This window comes from Lissotriton vulgaris, chromosome 6 (genome assembly GCF_964263255.1).
Source record: "Lissotriton vulgaris chromosome 6, aLisVul1.2, whole genome shotgun sequence".
In the NCBI taxonomy this organism is placed as follows: Eukaryota; Metazoa; Chordata; class Amphibia; order Caudata; family Salamandridae; genus Lissotriton; species Lissotriton vulgaris.
In genome coordinates this window covers 1,553,133,989-1,553,158,454 of record NC_141694.1, presented here as the reverse complement: position 1 = coordinate 1,553,158,454, position 24,466 = coordinate 1,553,133,989, and the positions used below count along the sequence as shown (strand labels likewise).

The 24,466-nt window shown below is 43.5% G+C and overlaps 1 protein-coding gene across 1 annotated transcript in view; it reads right to left on the bottom strand.

Annotated features, from left to right (window-relative positions):
- The window catches only part of LOC147709132 (uncharacterized), a 2,423,108-nt gene that overhangs the window by 460,419 nt on the left and 1,938,223 nt on the right, over positions 1 to 24,466 (bottom strand). Inside the window, exon 8 of the mRNA XM_086925884.1 lies at positions 22,338 to 22,412. Within this exon, the coding sequence (XP_086782010.1) occupies positions 22,338 to 22,412 (75 nt within the window). The remainder of the gene's footprint in view (positions 1 to 22,337; positions 22,413 to 24,466) is intronic.

Sequence of the window (24,466 nt, the reverse complement as noted above, 5' to 3'; positions counted from 1 at the left end):
AATATTACATAGCATCTTACTCATAAACATGTTGCTACGGTGTTCTATAGTTCTCGAATATATCTGATTTTTGCAGTTAAGGTAAGTAGGTCTTTTTTTGTGTGGAGTTTTATATAGCGCAAACTAGACCCGAAGGTATCAGAGCACTTTAAATGAGCACCAGTTACGTTACAGATGGATACATTCATTTTTCTTTTTTTAGGTACCAGGAGATTAATGGACATATGTAGGTGGCCAAATACCGATCGGTAAAGCCGAAATTCGGTAAATTTCGGCTTTACCGACCGTAATTTAGCCCTGTGCGATGTATGTATCACCGAATGCCATCGGTAATAACGAATCGGTAAATCATTACCGATTCCTTATTTACCGATCGGTGAACACCGAAACAAACAATACCGAATCGGAAATAACAAATCGGTAAAAATCCCAAAATGCGATGTAGCAAAAATCGGTAATACCGAATTTGACCCAATTCGGTATTAATGATTCGGTATTTACCACTGATCCTGAGCAGGTGGTAATCAGGTGCAGTGCTTAAAAACAGCCCCAAAATGCAACAGTGTGAACACAATGGCGGGCCTCTACCTCATAGCAAGGCGGCTACGTTTGAGAGCAGCAGGAGTGAGGATTTGGAGACGTGAAGAGCGGATGTACAGACTGCGCATCACATTGTTCCAATTGACTGAACCAGAAATCCATGAGAGGTACAGGCTGCACCCACACACCATCCTTGACCTCATACGGGACCTGAAACCATATGTTGAACATCAGACACCAAGCGCGCACGCAATACCCACCCATGTACAGGTGCTCTGCTGCCTGCACCTCCTGGCATCAGGAAGTTACCAAGGTGTGATAGCCATAGCAGGTGTTGTGTCACAGAGCTGTCTATCCCGTTTTTTCAACTCCTTCCTGGATGCCATGATGGACCGAATGCATCATTACATAACCTTCCCCAGTACACAGGCGGAGCTGCAGAAGACCAAGCTGGATTTCTACCAACTGGCGCAGTTCCCACACGTCATTGGCTGCGTCGATGGGACCCACATACCAATCTGCCCACCTGCAGCAACAGAATACATTTACTGCAACCGCAAATCCACCCACTCCATAAATGTGCAGGTGATATGTGATGCTAAATTCATCATAACTGACATTGTGGCCAAATTTCCAGGGAGTACACACGACTCGTACATATTCAAGAACAGTGGTATACCCGGCTGGCTGCTGGTGAATTCGGAGAAGGATACCTATTAGGTAAATCAATGTGACACACCCTGATGTATACCTTGGCTCAACCTATTGGTGACACAAATTAATGGCACTTTCTTTTGCATTTAGGTGACAGCGCATTTGCCCTCCGGTCTTACCTACTCACACCATATCTCAACCCATCCACCCCGAGGGAGAGGAGATACAATGTGGCACATAAGAGCACACGCAACGTGGTGGAGCGCACCTTTGGACTGTTTAAAAGCAGATTCCGTTGCCTCCACAAAAGTGGAGGTGCACGACAGTACAGCCCCATCATATGTTGCAAAATAATTGCAACATGTGCAATGCTACATAATCTAGCCATAAAAAAAGGAACAGCAGTGGAACTAACTGACTCTGAGGGCGAGGACAATCCCCAGCCAGAGCCCTGCCCAGCTGGTGTTGCAGTAGAACATGATGGGAGACACAGACGGGCAGAGATAACCTCCAACTATTTCTGAGTGAGTAACGAGACAGAGCCAGTAACAGTTTTTGTGTAATGGTGTTTAATCAGCACACCACCAGGATTGAAAGCAGTGTCCATGAACACATGGGTTACATCACCCATCTAATGATTGCCAAATAGCAGTAGGACCTATTTTCTGCGCCCACGTGCTGCATGTCCACGTTCCCTGGCCACACTGTCTGTAGTGTCAGAATGTTCCTGAGCAGAGCTGTGGTGTTTGTTGCGCCTCCTGCCATGGTGGGAGAGGGCATAATGCTTCCACGGCTGGTAGCCTCCTCACTGTCCCCCCCTTTCCATTGTGGCCGCCTTCACATTCTGCATCAGTTCCAATGCAGAGGTCATTGAGAGCATGCCTCTGGCCACGTCCCTGCTACAATGCGCCATCTCCTCCTGCATGGCGATAGACCTTCGACACATTAGGGAGGTAGCAGTGGCCAACCGGTTCACTGCCTTGGTATAGGCCTGTAGTCTCTGCCTCTCCCTGCGCCTACAAAGACGGTCCTGCTCCAACGGCTGCAGAGGTTGTCCACAGAGGTTGCAATTTCCCTCATTCCCTCAGACATGTTGTCGCCCAGTGAACTAATGCCCTTTCCAATCCTGTACATGTGTTTGTTCATGTGGGCCACCGCACTGTGCAATGATCCATCTCCCTCCATTGCAGGTGCTGGACCTTGAGCATGTTGCCTTCCAGTCCAGCAAAGACACTTTCACCCTGTTCAGAGCCTTGAGGACTGGCAGGCCTTGCCCTGCGGCGTCTTGATGAAGTGTGGGCACCCTCAGATGGAATACCAGCCCTCACTATGTTGCCCTCCTCATGGACTGGAAACTGTTGGCCCCCTGTGCCCTCCTCCTCCGACTCCTCAATCTGCTGGAGGGTGGCCACGGCATGCCTCCTGCCTGACTGTGGTGGTGGTGGTGGTGATTCTTGCAGTGGGGATTGAGTATGAGGAGATGGCGACGTTCCCTGGTGCTGTGGTGATGTCTGTGAAGGAGTGGTTGGTGGTGGTGGTTGTGCGGAGCTTGTGTGCCCTGCAGGCAAACTCTCTTCATCATGTTGCCTGGCTGTCTTTGGTCTGCTCCCCTCTGCAGCACTGCGAGATGTCTTGCCTGTAATGACAGAATGTAGATATACTCACTTTTCTGGCTGCATTTGCATTGCATTAAACATCATGCCTACAGATCACAGTCACTTTCCTGAGCTTGCTAATTACTGTCACATGCTATTGTATTTGCTAGGCTGACTGTCCTATACATCAGTCCACTAGGACTGCATCTCCCACAATGCATAGCAGGTAATGAGTAAGACATGGAGTGGAGCGGGAGCCCCTATGCCACTATGGGGATTGGGGTTGGGGAGGGGGTAGCACAGCATGCTGGGCATGCATCTTACCTTGTTTCCTTGCAGCTCTGGCAGAGCTGTCTGCGTCTCCCACACCACTCACGCTCTCCGGCTGGAGGGTGGACTCTACCATCAGTTCCAGTGGTGTTGGTGCAGGTGCTGTGTTCTTCCCTCTGCCAGTTTTGCCAGCCTGCCTCTGCCTCTCAGCCATCCTTGCCTTTGCCGTCTTCCTGAGGTCGTACCACCTCTTCTTGATGTCCTAAATGGAACGCTGGGTGACACCCATAGCATTGATTTTACTCTGAATGCCACACCAGATCTGTCTCTTCTGAGACTCGGGCACATGGAGGGACTGCTTCCCAAACAGCTCGTCATGGTCCTGAATCACATCCTGAATTAGTACCTCCAGCTCCTTCTCGCTGAACTTCAGCTTTCTTTTCCTTTCAGTTCCCTCCTCTCTATCCTGGCTTGCCATTTCAAATGTTTTTTTTTTTTGGTTTGTAGCTGTGAGGCTCTGTTGTTCCTGGATCCTCAGCTCACCTGCCTGCCTCACAGTCACGATTCAGAAAAGGGGGTGGTGATGAACAGAGTGTCTGAATTAAGCAGACCACTCTTACCCAGTCCAAAGAACAGGGCTTGATCCAGCACCGTTATTTAGCTTACTGCACCATCCCAGCTCAGAACCTGGCTATATGCAAATCAGTCTGTCCCTGGCCCAGTGCATCATGGGAACAGGGCAGACTAAACTACCAAGCCAATTCTTCACCAGAAAGGAGACAAGCTTCCGGGGACCAGTTTCTGGCATTTCAGCCGTCGTCGGCCCGGCTTGCTTGAATCCTGATGGTGCAGTGAGCAAGGGACTCATGTCTGAGTATACCCTGCCACACCTATAGTGGCCAAAAACGATTCAGAAAAGGGGGTGGTGATGAACAGAGTGTCTGAATTAAGCAGACCACTCTTACCCAGTCCAAAGATCAGGGCTTGATCCATCACCGTTATTTAGCTCACTGCACCATCCCAGCTCAGAACCTGGCTATATGCAAATCAGTCTGTCCCTGGCCCAGTGCATCATGGGAACAGGGCAAACTAAACTACCAAGCCAATTCTTCACCAGAAAGGAGACAAGCTTCCGGGGACCGGTTTCTGGCATTTCAGCCGTCGTCGGCCCGGCTTGCTTGAATCCTGATGGTGCAGTGAGCAAGGGACTCATGTCTGAGTATACCCTGCCTCACAGTCAGCTCCAGGTTCAGTGCAGCTGCCTGGGTGTGGCCATTTCCTGTTTGGGAGGTAATTGGATGACACAGGATTGGGTGATTCATCAAATTACGAATTTTTGAATTACCGAATCGGTATTTACCAATTCAGTAATGGAATTGGTAATTCGGATTCGGTATTGGTGTTTTGATTTTTTTTTTACCAAATCTGTAATTTTTACCGAATTTTAGCGAATCTGTAAATTGCACCGATTTTTTACGTACATCGTATTTTCCGATTCCTTAATACCAAATCGGTATTAAGGAATCGGTATTCATAGTTTACCTACATATGGCCCTAAGTGATTTGCCCAGAATCACAGAATGTTGAGCGTCCCTTCCGTGACCCGACCCTGAGTCCCCAGCTCCGAGGTTGACTGCCCTAGCCATTAGGCCACATTCTCTCCCATGATGATACAATTTAGTTATGTAATAACATTTTCATTTCTATATGTCCCCCTTTATTTTTTTTCCTTTGTAGATATATGTATTTTGTAAACATATTTGTACATTTATTCTATTACTATTACTATATAACCTTGTAAGGGCTACTTTTGATGCTCGTTGTTGTATAATCTCTTTATTGTTTCATTATAAATTTCAATAACATATTTTGAACATAAAAAGGCCACTAAAATCTACCTCTACAAATCTCTATCCACACACCATCTGTAATGTCCAGTTCAAACATTCTGTACAAAAGCTACTCCTTACACATTCAGCAAAGCTCCATCCAGGCATACTTTCCATAGTCCCATCAAGGGTAAGTATTACAACACATACAAAGAGATCAGAGAATATGGAGAATAGGAAGCTGGTGGCTCTGCTGATAGGGTGGTGGTATAGTATTTTAACACCTTAGCAGCTACTCTTGTCTCTTTGACTGCTGCTTTCAGGTCAGAGCTGATCCACTTTCGCAAGTAGCTGCATATTTAATTTGTCAACTGCCTGGTAATTGTGTTCTGTGCTTATCCACTACAGCTTAAAGTTCATCTCCCAGCCTTTCAGTTTACACACTTGTTTTCTTTTTCATGTTTGGTTCTTCAGTTCCTTACTCCTTCTGCTTGGTTACCCAGCTTTTGTGCCTCTGTGCCTCTGCAGGTACTGGTGCTTGTAGCCACTGCGTTTGCTTGATTGTTGGGGATTTCTCCAGGCCGACAGCATCGATCATCACAGGCTCGTTGGCAAAAGTACTGGTAAGAGCATCACCGATTTGAAAATTGCGTTGCTAAAACTATTTCCTCATAGAGTGGGATATTAGTATGTGCTTGTCATCTGCATTTTATGGTAGAGGTCTCTATTCAATACGCACTTACTATTTGAACACCACCACTAGAGAGGTCTCAGAATAGCATCATGCCATTAGTCGAGCCCATAAAGACATCGGAGAAGCGGTGTTTTCTCTTTCTTACTCTCTTTCCCAGTCTTCCCTCGCTGTTCAATCAGTTTGGGCCATTTATTGGTGACACCACAATGAAGAGAGGATTGGGATCATGTTGGATTTGCAACAACTTTGTCCTCTGCACAGCAACATCCAGACAGTCTCTCCAGAGCCTCAAGAAGATCCTCTCTTCAAAGCCTTGTCAATTATCACCTCTTCGAAGACTTATCCAGACTCATCTGCAAGCACCATTCCAGAAACCATCACTATCACACGCTACAAAGGCCAAATAATACATCCTCTAGCATGCAGGATAAAACCTCTGCAAAAAAAGGACGCAAGTGACCTCTAAATTACAGATTACCTTTCAAATCCTAATCACTCCCTCCTCTACAAGGTCAGCTACAGTCTCCCTTAATAAAATCTCAATATTCCCTCCCCTCTGGAAAGCCTCATCTAGAAAGTCCAAATCTTCTACCGTTGTTTAAAAATTCCCAAGCCAGCCATGAAATCCCTTTTGCATGCCCTCTGAAATTTACATGGAGCTCCTCTTAGAAAGCCCTATTCAGTCCTCTGCTCTAAACCCATGGGCAGTGTCAAATCACTCAGCAGGACAAGCAAAAAGCCACAGCAGAGGATCACACAGAGGATGCAAAAAAGTCTAAGTCCTTCCAGCAAAATAGGTGTGTCTTTTCTGCTCCACCGGTTAACCTGCTTTATAACAGATATTTAGGGCCATATTTATTATGTGCCAAGTTTGCACCCCACAATGGCATGCAAAGTGATGGAGCCATTAATATGCAATTTATCAAGCCATGCAAGGCCCCCTTGCGTGGCCCTGCCTGGCTTGATAAATCCAGAGTGACGCAACGCAGCGCACATCATTGCATTGCTTTACTCTGCCCCCAAGAGGTTTTCCATGGGTGGTTCTGGGGTGTTTCTACGCAAAACCCATGGATGTTGATGCATTTCCAGATTTACCATAAGTGGTAGACCTGAGAATGCGCCCAAACTGCTATACCTACCCTGTTGAGTCATAACGACGAGAAATATGTTTATTTCTCCTCGTTTTTTCCTCTTTCTATGTGGGATTGTTTCTGTGCAGGAAGGTGCACCTTCATGCACTCCTGCCTCCAACTCAGGCTCCCTTGTACCATGGTGCAAGAGTGCCTGTGTTGGTGCTGGGCAGCACATTGTGTATCAACGCTGGAAAAAGGCAGGAATACACCGTACAATGTTAATATAGCCCATTCCTGCCCTTTCTCTTTCACGCATTGCAGCAAGGTGACTTGGTGTGCTGCTCTGCATGATATCATTATCAATATGACTCTAAATCAGTTACTTTTTGTAATAACAAACACATGTCTCACATTTCCCAAAATAGTAACAATTTGGAACCAGCGAAGGAGGCACTGATCATTCTCCTAACAAACTCCCACTGAATCACACCATCTTATAAAAGCCAAAGAGTGTGTTAATATTTCTCTTTTTACATCGGTGCTTCCTTTTCCCTTTACAGGAGAAGTTAAAGGGCAGCCACTTCTTCCATTGAGATGCACACAAATGGAGCTTGCAGTTGATTTTCTCAAGTAGCCTGGTTATATCACACTGCATTCATCTTATGAAAGGGAAGCAATTTTTCGTCCTGCCAGGAATGAAAGTAAGCACCAGGCCCAGCATCAGCTACAAAGAAGAGGTCAAGGCAGACCCAATGAAAGCTGCCTCCTATTCTCCTCATGCTGATATTAAAGACTGAGAAATGATTAACTGCACATGACCATGAGCGATAGTACACCTGAGCTAAGAGTTCTTGGCACGCGCCGGAGCACGCGCCTGCAGTTGTTCCAAAGCACCTGCGCCTGACGCTCAAGTACATCGACTAATAACACGGTTAGCCCTTGCTGGAGGCAACCACAATGCACCGCTTTGTTTACACCCGAGCGGCAGGATGAGCATACATTTATGCAGTGTTTTAAATGGGAAAAAATAAGTGTAGGGCTCACTACATTGAGATGTGGACGAGGGGTAAGCATGGGCGGAAAATCCGTTTCGCTCGCGGATTTTGCGGATTTTCGGTAAATTCGCAATCCGCGAGATTCGCGAATCTCCCGCAAAATCCGCAAATCCGCGAGCAGCGGATTTTGCTCGCACTGTTCGCGTGAGTTCGCGGCTTCCCAGTACAACTTCGCGCCCCGCGAATAAGTGCAAAATTGCAGAAATACGATTTTAGCAAAACTGAAACTACTTACCAGGTTCAAAAGTTCAGGCTCATCATTAGTAGCCATTTCCTGTAGTGCTTCCTGAGGGGCCCCTCCAGAGTTCAGTTGCCAGTTGCAACTATTATGTGACCCTGCTCTGAACCTCAGAATAGTTACACATATGCCACAAAGGTCCTGAATTACAGCTAAGGGAGACAAGCAGGAGCCAGGCTGGAGGTTCAAATCCATTAATCAGCCCCTAATTCATTATTGTCAGTTGGGGCAGGGCAGGTGTTGGAACTAATTTTGCAACAATGAAAGCACTTAGCAAGTTCAAAAGATCACTAATCAGGAAGCACTAAGGAAGCAGGTGCCAGCTAAAAAAATATTCTGTGACACATTAATCAGCCCCAAATTAATTCAGGTCACTTGAGGCAGGGAAGGTGTGCTTGTTGCCACAATAATGTACACTGACTGGACAACCAGAGGGTGCTGTGATGAAACAGAGGGTGGCATGGGTGGGCCAGAGGGTGGCATGAGTAGTCAGAGAGTGGCAGTGGTGACAGAGAGTGGCAGTGATGAAGAAGAGTGTCCCAAACAGGCTGGACACGTAGAAACAACAAGTTCGCGAAACTTGCGACCCGACAGGTAAGTTCGCAATTTGCGACATTGTACAAAACCCTCGCGAACTCGCAGAAACCCGCGCAAACACAAAAAAAAAAAATCCGCAAATTCGCGAGAATTCGCGGATTGCGAGTTCGCAAATCCGCAAAATTCGCGAACGCGAGATTCGCAAAATTCGCCCATGCTTAACGAGGGGTGAGTTTGGGGCGAAGCAAGGGGTGAGGCTAAGGAGGGGGGGGGGGAACAAGGGTGAACAATTATGGGGATGGAGATTTTAAAGAAGTGTTTCTGGTATCTGGAGCATTCCTTTTATCCTTTTATGCAGATAAGGGTACGTTTTATATTATCTTTCAGATTTTCTATGGGTATGAATTATATCAAAGTATGACATAAAAGACATTTTGCAATTCTATACCATGCACCGTAGCGAATGGCATGGGCACTTAAAAAAAAGAAGACTTGACAAATGATATACTATGATCTCATTCTAACATCTGTGGTTTTCTAATGTTTAGTATATTATCGCTACGGTGCCCAAAAATATCAAACCATTTTAGACCGACCGCCTTGTCTTTACGTTGTTTACTCTACTCCATGGCCTATACATTGGGGATAATAAACCCTATGAAAAAGTAGGGTAATACGACCTTGTCCCTGGAATTAAACAAGGCTCTTTGCAATCAGTGGCTTACCCCAACCTATTACAATACCGCACTTGCACCTCCAAGAATTACCTGGGACGTTTTTTTCATTATGATGAAATTTAACTACATTTACAAAGCCATCAGCATCACAGCCTCGAACAATACGCCAAGATATGTAGTTTTATACTAGCAGTAGATCCAATGAGCAGAAGGGTAGGCTAAACAAAATGCGCAGTTTTAAATGCATGCCTGCAGAGCAGCCTTAGGGAGTATCCCACGGGTTGACCTTTAAACGTGTATGGCTAGTGCAAACCTTAACATGTTTTTGAATTGTTTAACCACTTTAAATCCTACCAAGAGAAAAGGTCTGTTATAACCTTTGCAAATGAATGGAATAGCCTCTTAGAGCCAAGGTACATTCGTTTTGAGACCGTTCGGCCTCCCCACGGAAAAAGGCAGATCCCCGCTGGTGACGGATTGCCTTTGCACCCGTGTCCAAGTTGTAATACTGCTGTAGGCTGGCTGGCGGTGCTGTGACTGTGTGCTACATAGTAAGTCATGCAACATTTAGTGAACTCCTCAGGGGCTCCTGATGGAGGAGGGCAGGGAGGCCCGACGAATTCGGTAGGCATCCTCTGAATGTGGATACAGTCTCACACTGCACTCACCTGCTGGAGGACTCCTGCCCCAACTTTAAATTTGGGCCAGTTGCCCTGCAACGAAAGGCAGACCAGTGGTTTGGAACCAGTGGTCTATATTTCACTGATGCTCCCCTTATTTGTAGCTGGTGCAGGCGAGGGCCATGTGCCATACGTGTTACGCTTCAGGAAACAAACCGATTTAAAGCTCTGGAACCAAATCCCACCACAGTTTAGGAATATTTCCTGGTTCTCTCAAAGAGACGCCCGGTCTACCAGCTACAAAGAATCATTGGCTTCTCTCGGATCCTTAGGACCAACTATGTGTTACAGAACACGTACTCGTGAAGTAGCCACGCTGAAGAACTCACGCGGATTCGGCGAATATTGTCCGATTACCGCAACAGCCATTGCAATAAGGTGAGGAATGACTGTTATATTATACTTAAGTGAATTGAAGTAGCAAAACTGTTTTGCGAGACTTCCAGCCGATTAATGAACCGCATTTTTTAGTTGATCTAATCGCATTTTACTGTTGATTAATTATTAGAGTTGTGTATCAGCTTGAATAACTGACTGAATTCCCAGTAAGTGTGATATAGATTAAGTGATCTGATATGGGTACTTATCATAACTAAATTTGAATTTGTAGGACGAATATTCGTATTGCACCGATAACATTGGATTGATATTTCTTGAAATACAGCCCAGATTTGACTTTTGGACCGTTTTTTTGAGGTGAGGGTCCCTCTTAAATTACGGGCAGAAAGAACACAAGCACTGCTTATTATCTTGAGAGATAATTGAGGGATGCTGTTTATCCCTTAGATTTGAACTCACCGGGCTAGTGGAATACTGTGGACACCCTTTATGATAAAATATTGGTGAGTCCGTATTGACTTAATTTGCATGTAGTACATGGTTTTTTTGACAGGTACATGTTTTTAGACTATTTTAATTGGGTAGGATGTTGTCACCTAAGAATCACAACCTAATACCTTAAACAGTCCGGAACTACTGTTCTAGACTAATTTTAATACAATTTGGTAAACTGAACATTGGTTAGACTAATTTACACTTTTTTCGTCTATGGTGACTTGAGCACGATTTTGGTGGAGCTTTTTCTTACTCTTTACTATTACTTTTGAGAATTTCAACCTTTTCTTTCAACTTGTGATGGCTTGATGGTGTATCCCCTTGGGAAGCTCTCCTAGAAATATAATAGGAGTGTTAATATTTGGGTTGGGTAATTTGTAAAGTTTGTTATGTACTTTATAATTTTGGGTTGCAGCCCTGAAGAAGTCATATGTCTACACTGACTTGACGAAACACGTGTTGGCTGTGTCTTATTATATGGTGGATCTTGGATTGAGATACATTTGAATTGGATTGAGAGACATCTGAATTTGGACATTAAAATTGAGCAGAAAGACTCTATAAAGACTGTTTTATCAATTTGAGTGCTCAGAGGATAAACATTTTCTCTGTTAAATAGGAGTTCATATTAGAAGAAAGTTCAAGACTGGCATGGCTGAAATTCACAGCGATTGTCTACAGGTAAAATAGATTTGAATTCAGACATGTATTTTACAAAACAGGCTGCCATCTGAGCAGAGTCACCCTTCATGCACTCCTCTAGGGCCTTTTGGCATGTCCGCACATTGAGGATGCGCCAGATTGGATGCAGTCAAAAAGTTTGCAAGGGGCGTAAGGTCCTAAAAATACATAAAACGTGAATTAAGGATTCTTCCCCATTGACGCAGAAATGGTATTGAGAGGGAGTAACTTACTTATACCTCTGGTCATACTTATATGCCATCAGCGGGATTAGGCCAGAACGTGGTCTCATTAAATGATGTTTCACTGATGGCTTCATGGTGGATTACAAATAGTGTGGTGGGGTTTCACAAGTATAGCGTTTTGACACCCAGCTACCATGGGAGAGAGTTTTCACAGCAAGTGCATCATGTCCCACTGACAAGATCTTTGCTTGTTTGGTCAATACTTTTGCGGTCACACCTGTGGTTAGCAAGCTGGATCATATATCTTGAGCTTCTAGTGCACCCAAGCAGTGTGTTAAAATTGACTCCAGGCAGTTCTAGGGTTATGTAACAGGGACCAAATGTGGCTCTTAAGTTTGAGGTCATGGGCCTTTTTAATTTTTAAGCAGTAGGCAATAAATCTTGCTTTCATGATCCAATGTTGGGATGGCAGGCTAAACTCTGCGGATTTGGGCGTGAGAGGCTGAATTGGGTAGATGGAACACTCTGCGAAAACAGGCTGTTTGCGCTCTGTCTAACCAAGTGAACATTTTGACTTTGAAGGTTAGTGCGCCAAAGGCTATAGTCAGTAGAAGTTTGGCACCTATCACTCGAATTAATGGTGAGAAATCGGGAGAATGAAGGGCTTTCTTGTTCTTAAGAAGGCGACCTCAAGGCAGCGAGCCACTCCTTGCATTGCAGCAATATGCGGAGCCAATCTTCCTCTATGATCAATCCAGACTCCCAGATACTTATAAGCGACCACTATCTCTATTAATTTCCTGTCGATATGCCAGAAGCGCTTTTCTTGCTCGTTGTCTCAATACAATCATCACCTTGGTTTTGGCGATGTTGATCTCTAAAGCGTTTGTTTTGCAGTACAAGGTCAATGAGTCAAAAAGCCTCTGGAGGCCCACCTGGGTTTGATCGAGGAGAATCGTATTGTCTGCATATTGCATTTATTGAATTTTATTAGATGCGATTCTGGGCGGAAATGCTTGAGAGAGAGCCAGCCACTCAGGCAGGTCTGCTAGATATAGATTAAAGAGTAGTGGGGCCAATATGCATCATTGCTTTAAGCTCTGTTGGTCATGATTTTGATGGTTGTTGACCATCCAGAGTAAAACTCTTATTTTTACCCGGGTGTACAGGGCGATGAAAGCATTCAATTGGGATTGCGGAATGCCCCAGTTCTTTAATTTTTCCCACAGTCTGGGACGAACAATGCTATCATAAGCTTTTCGGATTTCTCCAGCCGCGGGCAGGCGCTGCGTCGGTTTCTTCAGCGGCACTGCAGCGATGTATCAGAAAATGGGTGCGTATGCGTTTCGCTTCTCTTAGTTCCTTCTCTTTACAGCTACCAACAGTAGGAACAACCTCATGAGGACCAACACAGCAACAGGCACCTCTCTGCAGCTTAGAACTCCCAGCAAGGAAGTTCAGGGGAGCTGGTGGTGATGTATTTGTGTCCCTGAGACTTCAGAACAGGAGGCAAGCTTTATTTCATGCCCTTGGAGATCTTCTTCAAAAAAGATACACATCACACAACAAAATCCTTACCCTCTCCATGGCAAAAGCAGCCACAGCAGGCCAACTCTAGACAGCACACAGCAAAGGGGCAGTAATTCTCCTTCAGCTTTCCCAGTTCTTCTCGTTGCCAGAGGTTCCTCTTGAATCCAGAAGTATTCTAAAGTTCTGGGCCCCAATATATATACTACATTTCGCTTTGTTCTCTTGTGGCAGAGAGGCTCTGTGCTCAGTCAAAACCAGTTCTGTCTTCTCTGGTCCAGGTTCCGGGCAGGAGGTGGAGACTGCATTGTGTAAGAAATCACCACCTACTCTAAATGCAACCCAGGTCTATTCAGCGAGCCCTGGTGCATCCAGGAGAGCCAGGACACACCTCAACCCCCCCAAACTGTCTCCCTCTCGAGGCAAGAATTCAGTAAAAAATTGCCTGCATGACACACAAAGCCTTACACTCCAACACCCAAGGTACATTGCACAAAAACTGGAGCTATCTGGTGGTGCTAGATCCTCAAGAAGCACTATGTCCTTCCTATTGAAACCACAGAATTTTAAGAAGAAGAAAACTTACAATCTGGCCTATCATGGCATTGCCCCAGGAATATGGAATTCCCTACCTTCCGAAATCCAAGGTAATTCTTCACCGGCGTCTTTCAAAAAACATGTGAAAGTGCTATTGATGAACAAATGTCTGCTCTAGCGCACAGGACCTCTACTCCCCGGCACTGAAAATGTACACTGGCTGCACTTGCAATCTGTCGCCTGGCACTATGGCCTGTTATGTTTCTCTCTTTGGGACTACAGGGAGTACTTCACCCCTCCTTGGTACTATATTGTTATTCTGACTGTTATTATGACATATTATCATCTGCTTAGTTTGTTTTCTCTCACCCTGATCATTTGTAAAGTGCTCTGATACCCTGTTGGGTCTCGTTCGCACTATAAAAAACTCTAAAAAAATAAATATAAATAAATCAATAAACCAGGACAAACACAACCTAGCTACAGATCACTCAATCTGTTTTCTACAAAACAGCATATATGGCCATTTGCAAATCTTCATACCCTTTACAAAGTGTGTTGTGAGGTGCAATTCTTTCTGATCAATGGCCCTAAGTGACAGGCCCTAGAGATGCTCTAATCTGCAGTTGCCGAACTCTGTTCCACCATGACTCTGCTTGCAGATGGGAAGACAAGCTTAAGGGTCTGCCTCCACAAACTTAATTACAAGAGAGTAGGTCTTGTGATTCATGGGATTTGTTCCCTTAGGAAAAATGACTGTCTGTCTACAGTGAATGCATATCCCCAGCCCTGTCACTCCAAAGCAAGACAGTCAATCCACAAACCAGCAGAGGCACACAGGATGGCAAAGCAAGAACATACCCACTTTCTAAAAGTGGTATTGTCCAACACACAATATAAAAATCATCTTTACTAAAATATGCACTTTTATATTCTGAGTTTAGGCATACTAAACTCCATCTTTCTATCTTGTCCCAATTGGAAGTAATACTTATAAGATGTTATAAAACTCCCATTCTATCCTATGGGACAGATAGCCTGTCAATAGTGAAAAACGAAATTCACAGTAGTTCACTATCAGGACATGTTACACACATCAGGACATGTCATACCTTTCACATTCACTGCACCCTACCCACAGGGGTATCATGGGCCTACCTTAGGGGTGGCTAAAAAGTAAGAAAAGGGAAGGTTAGGGACTGGCAAGTGGGTGCACTTGCCAGGTCGACATGGCAGTACCAGACTGCGTCTAGACACTGCAGTGGCAGGTCTGATAACCTTTTTAGAGGCTGCTTGTGTGGGTGGCACAACCAGTGCTGCAGGTCTTACAGGCCCTGGGAACACACAGTGCACTGGACTAGGGACATAGACGTAAGTCAAAAAAGCCAACCATGGAAACACCAATTCATATTCAAAATTTACAGAGGGAGCACTTGCACTTTGGCACTGATCAGCAGTGCAAAGGGCCCACTGATCAGCAGTGCATAGGGTCCAAAGCATTGTGACCAGCAAAAATGTAGACAGGCACACAGCAAAACACAGGAGGCACAAGCAAAAATACAGGGGAAAACCATGCGAGGTGTAACACTTACATTGGCATAGTTTAAGTAATAAACACTCTATACCACAAGTCCATTAGGAATTACTGACTTACCCTTGGTTTGTAGACTGAATTCTTAAGTTACACTGCAAGATTCTATTTGGTAGCCATTCCATGTTCTTTTAGCCAGCTGGCTTGCGCACCGCTAAAGTGCTCTCCAGGCCAAATCTTTCAGGGGCCTGATGTACTAAGAGATAGGTTGAAAGTTGAGGACGAAGTATTTGAAAACTGTGTCTGATTTTTTAATTTGATCTATATACTACTAGGTCGCATCGCAAAATCTCCAGTGATCGTTATATGTCACTATTTGAGAACCCCTGAGATTGGCTACATCACAGGGAAGGTGGCCTTCAAGGAACAACAGACCACAGTGCCTAAGTTTGCATTTTCCTGCAGGAAACGTTTTTCAAACAGTCAATATTATTTATTGTTGCTGGTGCAGCGTTAAGAAAAAAGGTTTACATTTCGGATAAATATTGGTGTAAGCCGGCAGTGGTACCATGGACCATTGCCTACTCTCTCAGAGGATATCAACAGATTTCACAAAGAGGGAGGCGTTCTAAGATGACACGTTCCCCTTAAGAATCATTTATCACCTGTGTTTGTATCTGATCAACTGCAACTGTGTTTGTAATCCACTGAAATATACTACTGCGACTCACAATTAGGAGTAGATGCACTTTTCACATGCCTTTTCAACAATGATCAGCAAAATCCATTCTGTGATTTGGAAAGGCTTTCTCACCCCACAAAATGGGTTTAATAAAACACAAATGAGTCTTTTCAGTTGCAAACCTTGTGATTTTGCAAATCGCAGGGTGTGCGACTGCAAAAGGGGTTTGTATATCTTGCCTCAAAATATCATTAGAAAAAGAACTTAGATTTTCTCTGATGTTGTTTCTTGCTTTCTTCAACTAAAAATCTAATTGTGTCACACAATGCCTGTCACCCCATCCAGGGGGCCGGCCAAGCATCATCCTTGGTGCCGCTGCATTCCCTTAACAAACTTACCCAATGGCAGCCATACTGCTGGTAAAGACTTCAGAGTCCTTGCTGTTCTTCCTTGGGGATCCTGATAGAAGAAGGCTTCAGTGCCTCCATTTTCCTAAATCTTCCTTTATCCCAGAATTCTCTTGTGAGGATTTCTGGGATACAAATATTACCCATTCCAAAATGGCTGCCACACCATTATTTCCTGTGAAGATTTCGAAATCAAACATCGCAGCACTGCAGCCTTTGAGGAAATTTCCTGTCTTTAGGATATAAAAGGAAGGAATTCCTTTACTTGAGCCGCAGTGCTTTGTCAGTCCTGTTGAGTGTTCCCCTTCCTTAACTTAATCTAGGTTATTCCTGGTTTTGACGGTCTTCCAGTCGTTCCAGTTCCTGGCTGCTCTGAGTTTTCCTCCAGCTGTTTCCTGTTCCTTGAAAGCATCTTTTCTTACCTGTTAGATTGTCTCCATTCGTCCCAGCTGGAGCCTTGCTGCCATCTAGGAGGTATTTATTTATTTATATTTATTTATTTAGAGTTTTATATAGTGCAAACAAGATCCAACAGGGTATCAGAGTGATTTTTAAATGACCAGGTTGAGAGAAAACAAGCTAAGCAGATGATAATACGTAATAATAACAGTAAGAGTAACAGTACAGGAAGTGCGAGTAACAAGAAGGGGTGAAGAACTCCCTGTAGTCCCAAAGAGAGAAACATAACAGACCATAGTGCCAGGCGACAGATCACAAGTGCAGGTAGTGTGCATTATCATTGCTGGGGAGTAGAGGTCCAAAAGGCTATATTCTTGGGGCAATGCCATGAAAGACCAAATTGTACGTTTTTTTCTTCTTAAAATTCTTTGGTTTCAATAGTAAGGACATAGTGCTTCTTGAGGATCTAGCACCACCAGATAGCTCCTGTTTTTTTGCAATGTACCTTGGGGTGTTGGAGTGTAAGGCTTTGCGTGTCATGCAGGCAATTTTTTACTGAATTCTTGCAACGAGAGGGAGACAGTTTTGTGACTTCAAATCCAGCATGATGTGGTTGTTGCCTTTAGATCCAGTAATGAGCCTAGCAGCTGAGTTAAGGAAGGCCCTAAGGGGGGCCAACTTTGATCTTGGAAGGCCACAAATGATTAGATTTCCATAGTCCAGCCTGGAGCTTACTAGGGCTTGAACATCTGACTAAGTCATCGAAGGGAAGGATGGGTTTCATTTTCCTTAATATGCTCATTTGTAAGTTAGCTCCTCTGGTGGTTGAGCTGATATGCTCCTGCATAGTCAAATTCTTGTTGAAAGTTATTTCCAATGATTTTGTGGAGTCGATAACTTGTGGAATGCAATTGAGGTCTGTTAAATGTTTCACCCCTTCAGCAATGAGGGAGTGCAATTAAAAGAAATTAGCTTTTGAGAGTATTTAATTTGAGAAGGTTGCAGGACAATCAATTTTGAGTTTTTTTGTAGAGTTGTGTTAAGAGACCTAATATCTTCAAGGGAGGGGATTTTCAGGTAAAGTTGTGTGTTATCAGCGTACATGTGATAATTGATGTTTGATGATTTCAGAATTTCAGTTAACGGCTCCATGAGCAGATTGAAGAGAGTGGGTGAGGGCATGAAAACACAGGAAACTGGCTCACCCATTAGGTGTATCTGGTTGGGGCTGCTAAGCTAGCCTCCATCCTGATTGTCAACCTTCTGGTGCACACTAGGCATCAGGACAGATTGCCTTCTGATCTTAGTCACTATCTTTCCTTTCAAGCAAGACTTCCCATTAAGTCTCCATCAGAAAGGTCTAAAGACTTCACTACAAAGTAAGGCGGGTCCTGTCCACATACAGGAAAGACTTCCTTTTCGTTCTAGAGTACAGTAGCTGTGGTATTTTTACAGTGTAATATATAGTCTAGCATGGGATTCACGGCAACATAGAGCCTTGCAAATTGTCCATGCCTTTTTCAAACAAGTACGAGTTTCTTCAGATGTCAAATGGGGTGCTAGTCCAGGGGTGCCAACATATATTCAAAGTTAAGCACAACACAGGGTCAATCACTGTCCAAACATTTTGACTGCCACCTGCAATTCAGATGTCTCTCAAATTGATTGAAAGGGCATCTACCTAAGCTTGCACGGTTGGAAACAGAGAAAAGGAAGAGGGAGAGAACCAAGAGGTTTAGGTTGAGTGATGAGCTGCCAAATCACAGGCAACCCTTAATACAGGTTTCTGTTGCTAGATATATCTTCCAGGCTTGACTCACATCCAAAGGAAGTGGGGAAGGCATCACATATTACTTAGTTCATTAATTGTGCTGTTACTGGACAGCCATTGGGCTATGTGCAACACAAATTCAGGTAGAGAAGGCACTCTATGGATGCTGTCACAGGAAGCATCATGGAAGACATTCTTTCTAGGGCAATACATCAGAATAGTGTCAGTGCAACCGAATGAGAGATCAGGATTGGATCACAATCACACTGTCCTCTTAAAAAGAACCAACTATCATGTAATTACAAAATACATTGCACACTTACAGCACATGAAGAACTTAGGAAACATAAGGGCCACAGTTCTGAGACACTGACCGAATTTTACCATGAAGCCCATGGGTATGGCATAAAACCCATCAACCTTTGCAAAGGAAAATTAGTTGCCAGTAATCATCAATTGCTCCACAGGCTGGAGCGCAACGGTACACCATGGATGTACCTCCATCCAGTATAATCTAGCATTCTGATGGAGGAAGCAGTCACAAAAAGCATGTGTATCGTCTATAACAGTGAGTGAAGTCTAAACATAACCCAAAATGTTGGAGGAAGGTTGGAGACTTTGCCTGCTACAAAGTGTGAATAGTTTCCCAAATGTTCCTGCTTTCACCTGAAAAGTTAAACAGGCCCCTCTTCCTTCATCATGATTTTGCGGTGCCAAATGTGCCTTAGACCAGGCATTCTGTAGGAGAAAATTTCAGATGCAATCATCACTATGACCACAAACAGATGGGGGTGCTGGTGGGAAGGGCTCTATGCAGAGAATGATGTGGCAGGTAGACTGATGGTGAGAGGGGTTGGGCAGGGATCACATGTTTGAGGCTTCCAAAAGGGAAGCTTCTGAGAGAGTACAGGGTATCAGGCTTTAAGCATGGATTTATGCCAGAGACTAGAACTCTGAGAAGAGAAATAAAAGCCACAATCTGATGGAGCACTGAGAGGCAGTGAATGGTAGTGGGACAGAGTGAAAAAAAGAATAAAGTTATCAGTCAAAGGACTTCGCACACCCCTTATTATCTGCTACTGGGATTGAATTTTCATTCCACTGGACTGAAGAGGTACAAATCTTGAAGGCTACACAACAAGAGGCTGGATAGAGCGAAGATCAGAAAGAAAATGGAGTGCTGAGTAATTAAAACATTGTGGGATATGGACAACTAAAAGACATTCAGACATCTTTGAATACTGACTTTACCAGTTCAAACTGCAACATTATTACATTACTATACAATATGAGCCTTGTTGGATCTGGGCCTTCTAGCAGGATATCCCCCAGAATTTTGCCTTTTGTTTGCATTTTAACTCTTTGCACTTTTTCCCTGCTAACCAGTCATAAAGGGCTTGCGCTCTCGCCTTCAAACAAGGTCAAATTAGCCTATATCTAATTGGCACTCGTAATGTTCTTGTAAGTATAGTAAATGGTACTGCATGTTCCCAGGGCCTGTAAATTAAATGCTACTTATGGGCTGCATCACTCATTGCACCAGCCACTAAAGAAGCCTTTAAATACCTGTATCAGGCCTGCCACAACATCCGGTAGTGCAGTTTTAAACTGCTATTTAGACCTGCCCAAAAACACTTTTCAAGGCCTAAAAGTTCCTTTTTAATAGCTACAAATCACCACGAAGGTAGGGCAGGGTGCATTTTATTTACTAAGTTGGACGTGTTTACTTACATTTTACATGTCATGGTAGTGAAACATTCCTAAACTCATTTTTCACTGCTGTAAGACCTATATTTCAAATTGACTGACACTGGGATACCCGATTACATTTAATAAGTGCTAATCTTAGATTGAGAGCAGATAGAGATATCTATTTACACTCAAATTATTTGTAATTTAAAACACTCTTTAATAGTAAAGTAGGACTGTAAGTCACAATTTTGAAAATTGCACTTTTTAGAAAGTTGGCACTTTTATGCACTAACCATTTGTGCCTTCTGCATGACTGAAAGGCTCTGCTGTTGGAGTTGCTCCAAGGCAGAAACACAAAGGGTGCTTAAAAGTGAACAGGATGGGCCATCCAGGCTGGATGACTCAGGAGGCAGCCCCACTTACACTTCAAAGGGTGTTGCCTCCTGCACACACAAGGGAACATGACACCAAGTGTGCCCTGCCTTTTTTTAACAATTTGAAACCTTGACAGGGGACAGGGGGAAACTTTCCAGAACTATGTATTGGGGTAGGACAGAGAGTCTACTCACAAAAAGGCTGGCACCAGGTATAAATATTAGACATCCAGAGCCACACATCAGAACACTCCTGGATCTATGGAAGTTACAGAAGAAGGACTGCCCTGCTGCTTGGAATATTGCTAGCTGAGAAGGAAGACTGGACCTACTTGCCTTCATCCCAGGCTATCCAGAGTGACCCCAAGGGTCAGTTGGCTAACCTCTTGTGTGAACTACAGGAACACCTCACGCTTCAGAGGCCTCCCTGCAACTGCGGCACTGGATCTGTCTGGACCTGGAACGGGACGTGCCTGAGACCAGATACTGGCCTCTGCCGGGAGTGAGTACTGATCCTCAAGAGGTGCGCCCAGGTACTGAACCCTTGGCTGGCACCAGAGTGTACTCCTACCAATTTAATTGTGGGTGCCATCAAATTCAAAGCACAACAACACAGTGTGGTGAAGGACCTTGCATGGCAAACCCTTGCAGCTCCTGATCAGCAGTCTCATCATAAATGACAGAGCGCAGCACAATCTGAAGCAGCACCTCGTATCACAGCCCTCACAGTTTCTCATCAGCACTGATGCAGCGCAACACAACTCGACACAGGACTTCGCATTGCAGCTCACGCAGATCTTGATCAGAACTGACACTGAGTGACATGGAGCCTTGCATCAAGGACATAAGTTACAATTCTCATTAGGACTAAACTGGTCCCTATATCTATCCTGCGCTCTACTGTGGTTGACCTGAACTTGTGACTTTCTCCGAGTCCTGCACAAGCAGATTACCCCAGTTGGTGGTTTTTGCTGGTAGGTGATATTTTCGCCTTAAAAATGTAACAATGAATATCTCTGGTTCTACTGATTGTATTTATGTAATTCTGATATTTTATTTATTAAAATGTACATTATATTTCTATATTGCTTTGAGATTTTTTCTTGTGTTGTGTTTTTGCTTTATTACTGTTTATGTGTTCCATAAATACTTTACACATTGCCTCTAAGTTATGCTTGACTTTTTTTGTTACAAGCTATGAGAGGGTTAAGCACAGGTTAATTTAGTGACTTTTGTGGTTCACCCTGACAAGGACTGTTTTTATTGCATCAGTGGGGTTTCCACCCTCCTCAACTAATAACCCAAATACTTACAGGCCTGGAAGGGTGCATGGGTTTCATTCTACTTTACAAAGAAATATACTTGTAAGACAATGGAGGCTTGAACTACCTTTTTATGCAATTACGTTTTAGTTCAAACAATTTCATGCAAATGTGAAAATGTGTTAGATTGTTAGAGTTCTGCATTTTTTTATTGAGGTGATTGTTCAAGTAGTATAAAGTAAATATGGAAGTGCTTAGATCAGCAAAAAATAAGTTACGGAGAGTGGATAAACAAAATGTACATAGTCATACATGTTGAGCTGTATAGTTTAGCAAGTGTGCTTGCCTGTATGTGGAAAAAGACCACTAAGGTCACTAACACTAGGCGAGGCACTAGTGTCAATATTTTTGGGAATAAGGAATAAAAACATTACTAAATCTGAATTGGCATGTGATTGTCTCTATGGTGCTGGATTTTTAATGTGTAAGACAGAGAAGTTTGATTGAGGTGATATTGTGAAACATTAGAGTTGTAGTCTCCCAGCAATGGGTTTCCCCTATTCCGAAGTCCTACTGTTACTTTATGTTGTATGTTTTTGTTGGATTCTTTTACCTTCAGCTTGGTCTTGCTCATCCATCGATTGATCCCTGGTAACTTCTTGTACGTCTTTGGAATCTTTCAAGAGTTCTGAAATGAAATACAAAACAAATAAAGAGGATGAATCTCTTATCCCTGCCTGTTTAAATGCATACTATATTCTCAATATCAGTCTTGAAAATGCCTGGCTCTGAGCCAACAGAATTAAAAGAATGAAAAGCGCATTCAATACAAGCTCAGCAATGATGTAATTTGCTTCACATTACCATATCTCAAGCAGGATCCAAAACATAAATTTTAATTTTAAAAAGTCAACATATGTAAGCACAAATGTTACATCCCATTCTGAAATATTATTCTTTCAGATTGCAGTGTTATGATTACGTATCGTTATCAATCTTATTAGAGTTTTACTATCAATAATGTTGTTAGTGTTATTGTTAGTAGTAGGAGCAAGTCATAATAATAGTTGTTCTAACAATAGTAGCAGTGATCATAATATTTCAATTATTTTTGATACTAGAGAAGGTGCAATAAATGTACAGAGTACTGTGGATATGTCAAGAAACAATAAACAATACAACCACTTTTTCATATTTCTGTCTTATTTATTATTATGTATTTGTGAACGCTGTTATAGACCAAGTAAGTATGCTAAGATCCTAATAATCCTACATTGTACTCCATGATCAGTTCTAGACAACATATTTTACTTCTTAAAATTTTAGTTATAGAAATTAAATGCTGTGTTGTGGTAAAGAAACTATGATTAAAATGTGAAGGTCTGGAGATTGAGAAGAATCTCACAGTGCCAAAAGGGTGGAGAGATCCTTTGACCAAGAATGGAGGGATACATTCTCCCTATGTGACTACTTTTGACCTAAAAGGTATCCCCTCTAGACTATCTTTGTATGTGCAAGGTAACAATGGGATCAAGTGTCAAATCAAAGACCACTCTAATAAGACCAGGGAAGGTAAAATATCCTTTTTTTATATAACCCTCACTCACACTAATAGTGGCATGCTTCATCATCGGGTTCACCCTGGCTCCTAAAGGCCAGGGTGGGCTTGACCTTATCCCAGGGAGCTCTTATATTATATCAGTGGTTGGAAGGATATAATGGTCCTACGACCTTAGGGTCAGATGAGCATTATATTCTTCCAACCCCTAATATAGTTTTTAATCTTTCCCATCCACCCCACCAATAAAGGGGTACCTGGGAGTGGAGGAGGAATTTTTAAAGTTACACCCCCTTTTGTAACAGTCTACATAACAGCTCCCTGGGATAAGGTTGAGCCCACCCTGGACTTTAGAAGCCAGGGTGAATCCAAGGCGGAAGAATGCCACTACTAGAGTGGGTAAGGGCTATATAAAAAATTATCTTTTCCTTTCCCAGTGGAGTGTTGTCAACTGGTTTGTCGTGGAGTAAAGTTTAGTCGAGTGGAGTGTCATACAATAGAGTGGTTTAGAGTCTTGTGCAGTGTAGTATTGTAGAGTGGAGTGTTGTACAGTGGTGTGTCCTGCAGATTCAGTGTAGTACAGTGTTGTACTGTGAAAAGGATTGGAGTAGAGTGGTGTGGAGTGGTATACAGTGGAGTAGAGTATTCTAGAGGGGAGTGGCACAGAGTGAAGCGGAGACTCGTACAGTGCAGTAGACTGGGGTAGAAAGGAGGGGCATACAGTGGAGTACTGTGTTATAGAATAGAGTGAGGTAAAGTTGGCTGGAGTGGCATACAAAGAGTTACGCTGAGTGGAATAGGGTATCGTAGACTGGCATTGAGTGGAGTACAGTGTCTTAAAGTGGCATGCAGTGGAGTAGAGTGCTGTACAGTGGAGTGCAGGGGCATAGAGTAGGGTAGTAGTGTAGTAGAAATGATTAATATGACTGCATTCTGCAGTGAGAAGCACTCCATATCAAAGTTCATAGTCACTCAAACTCCGGGCCTGACATGATCAGACAGGCAATAAAAGACATGTGGGTCAGAAAATATAAATGGTGGTTAAAATGTGCTTTAGATATCAGTTTCACTTCTGCCTTGCCACCAGCAAGAGCTCAATATTTTACTAAGATAGCCCAAGATCTTTATTGGTGAATTCTTTATAACCAGAAACATTCCTTCTAGATCAAGATCAAACATGAAGA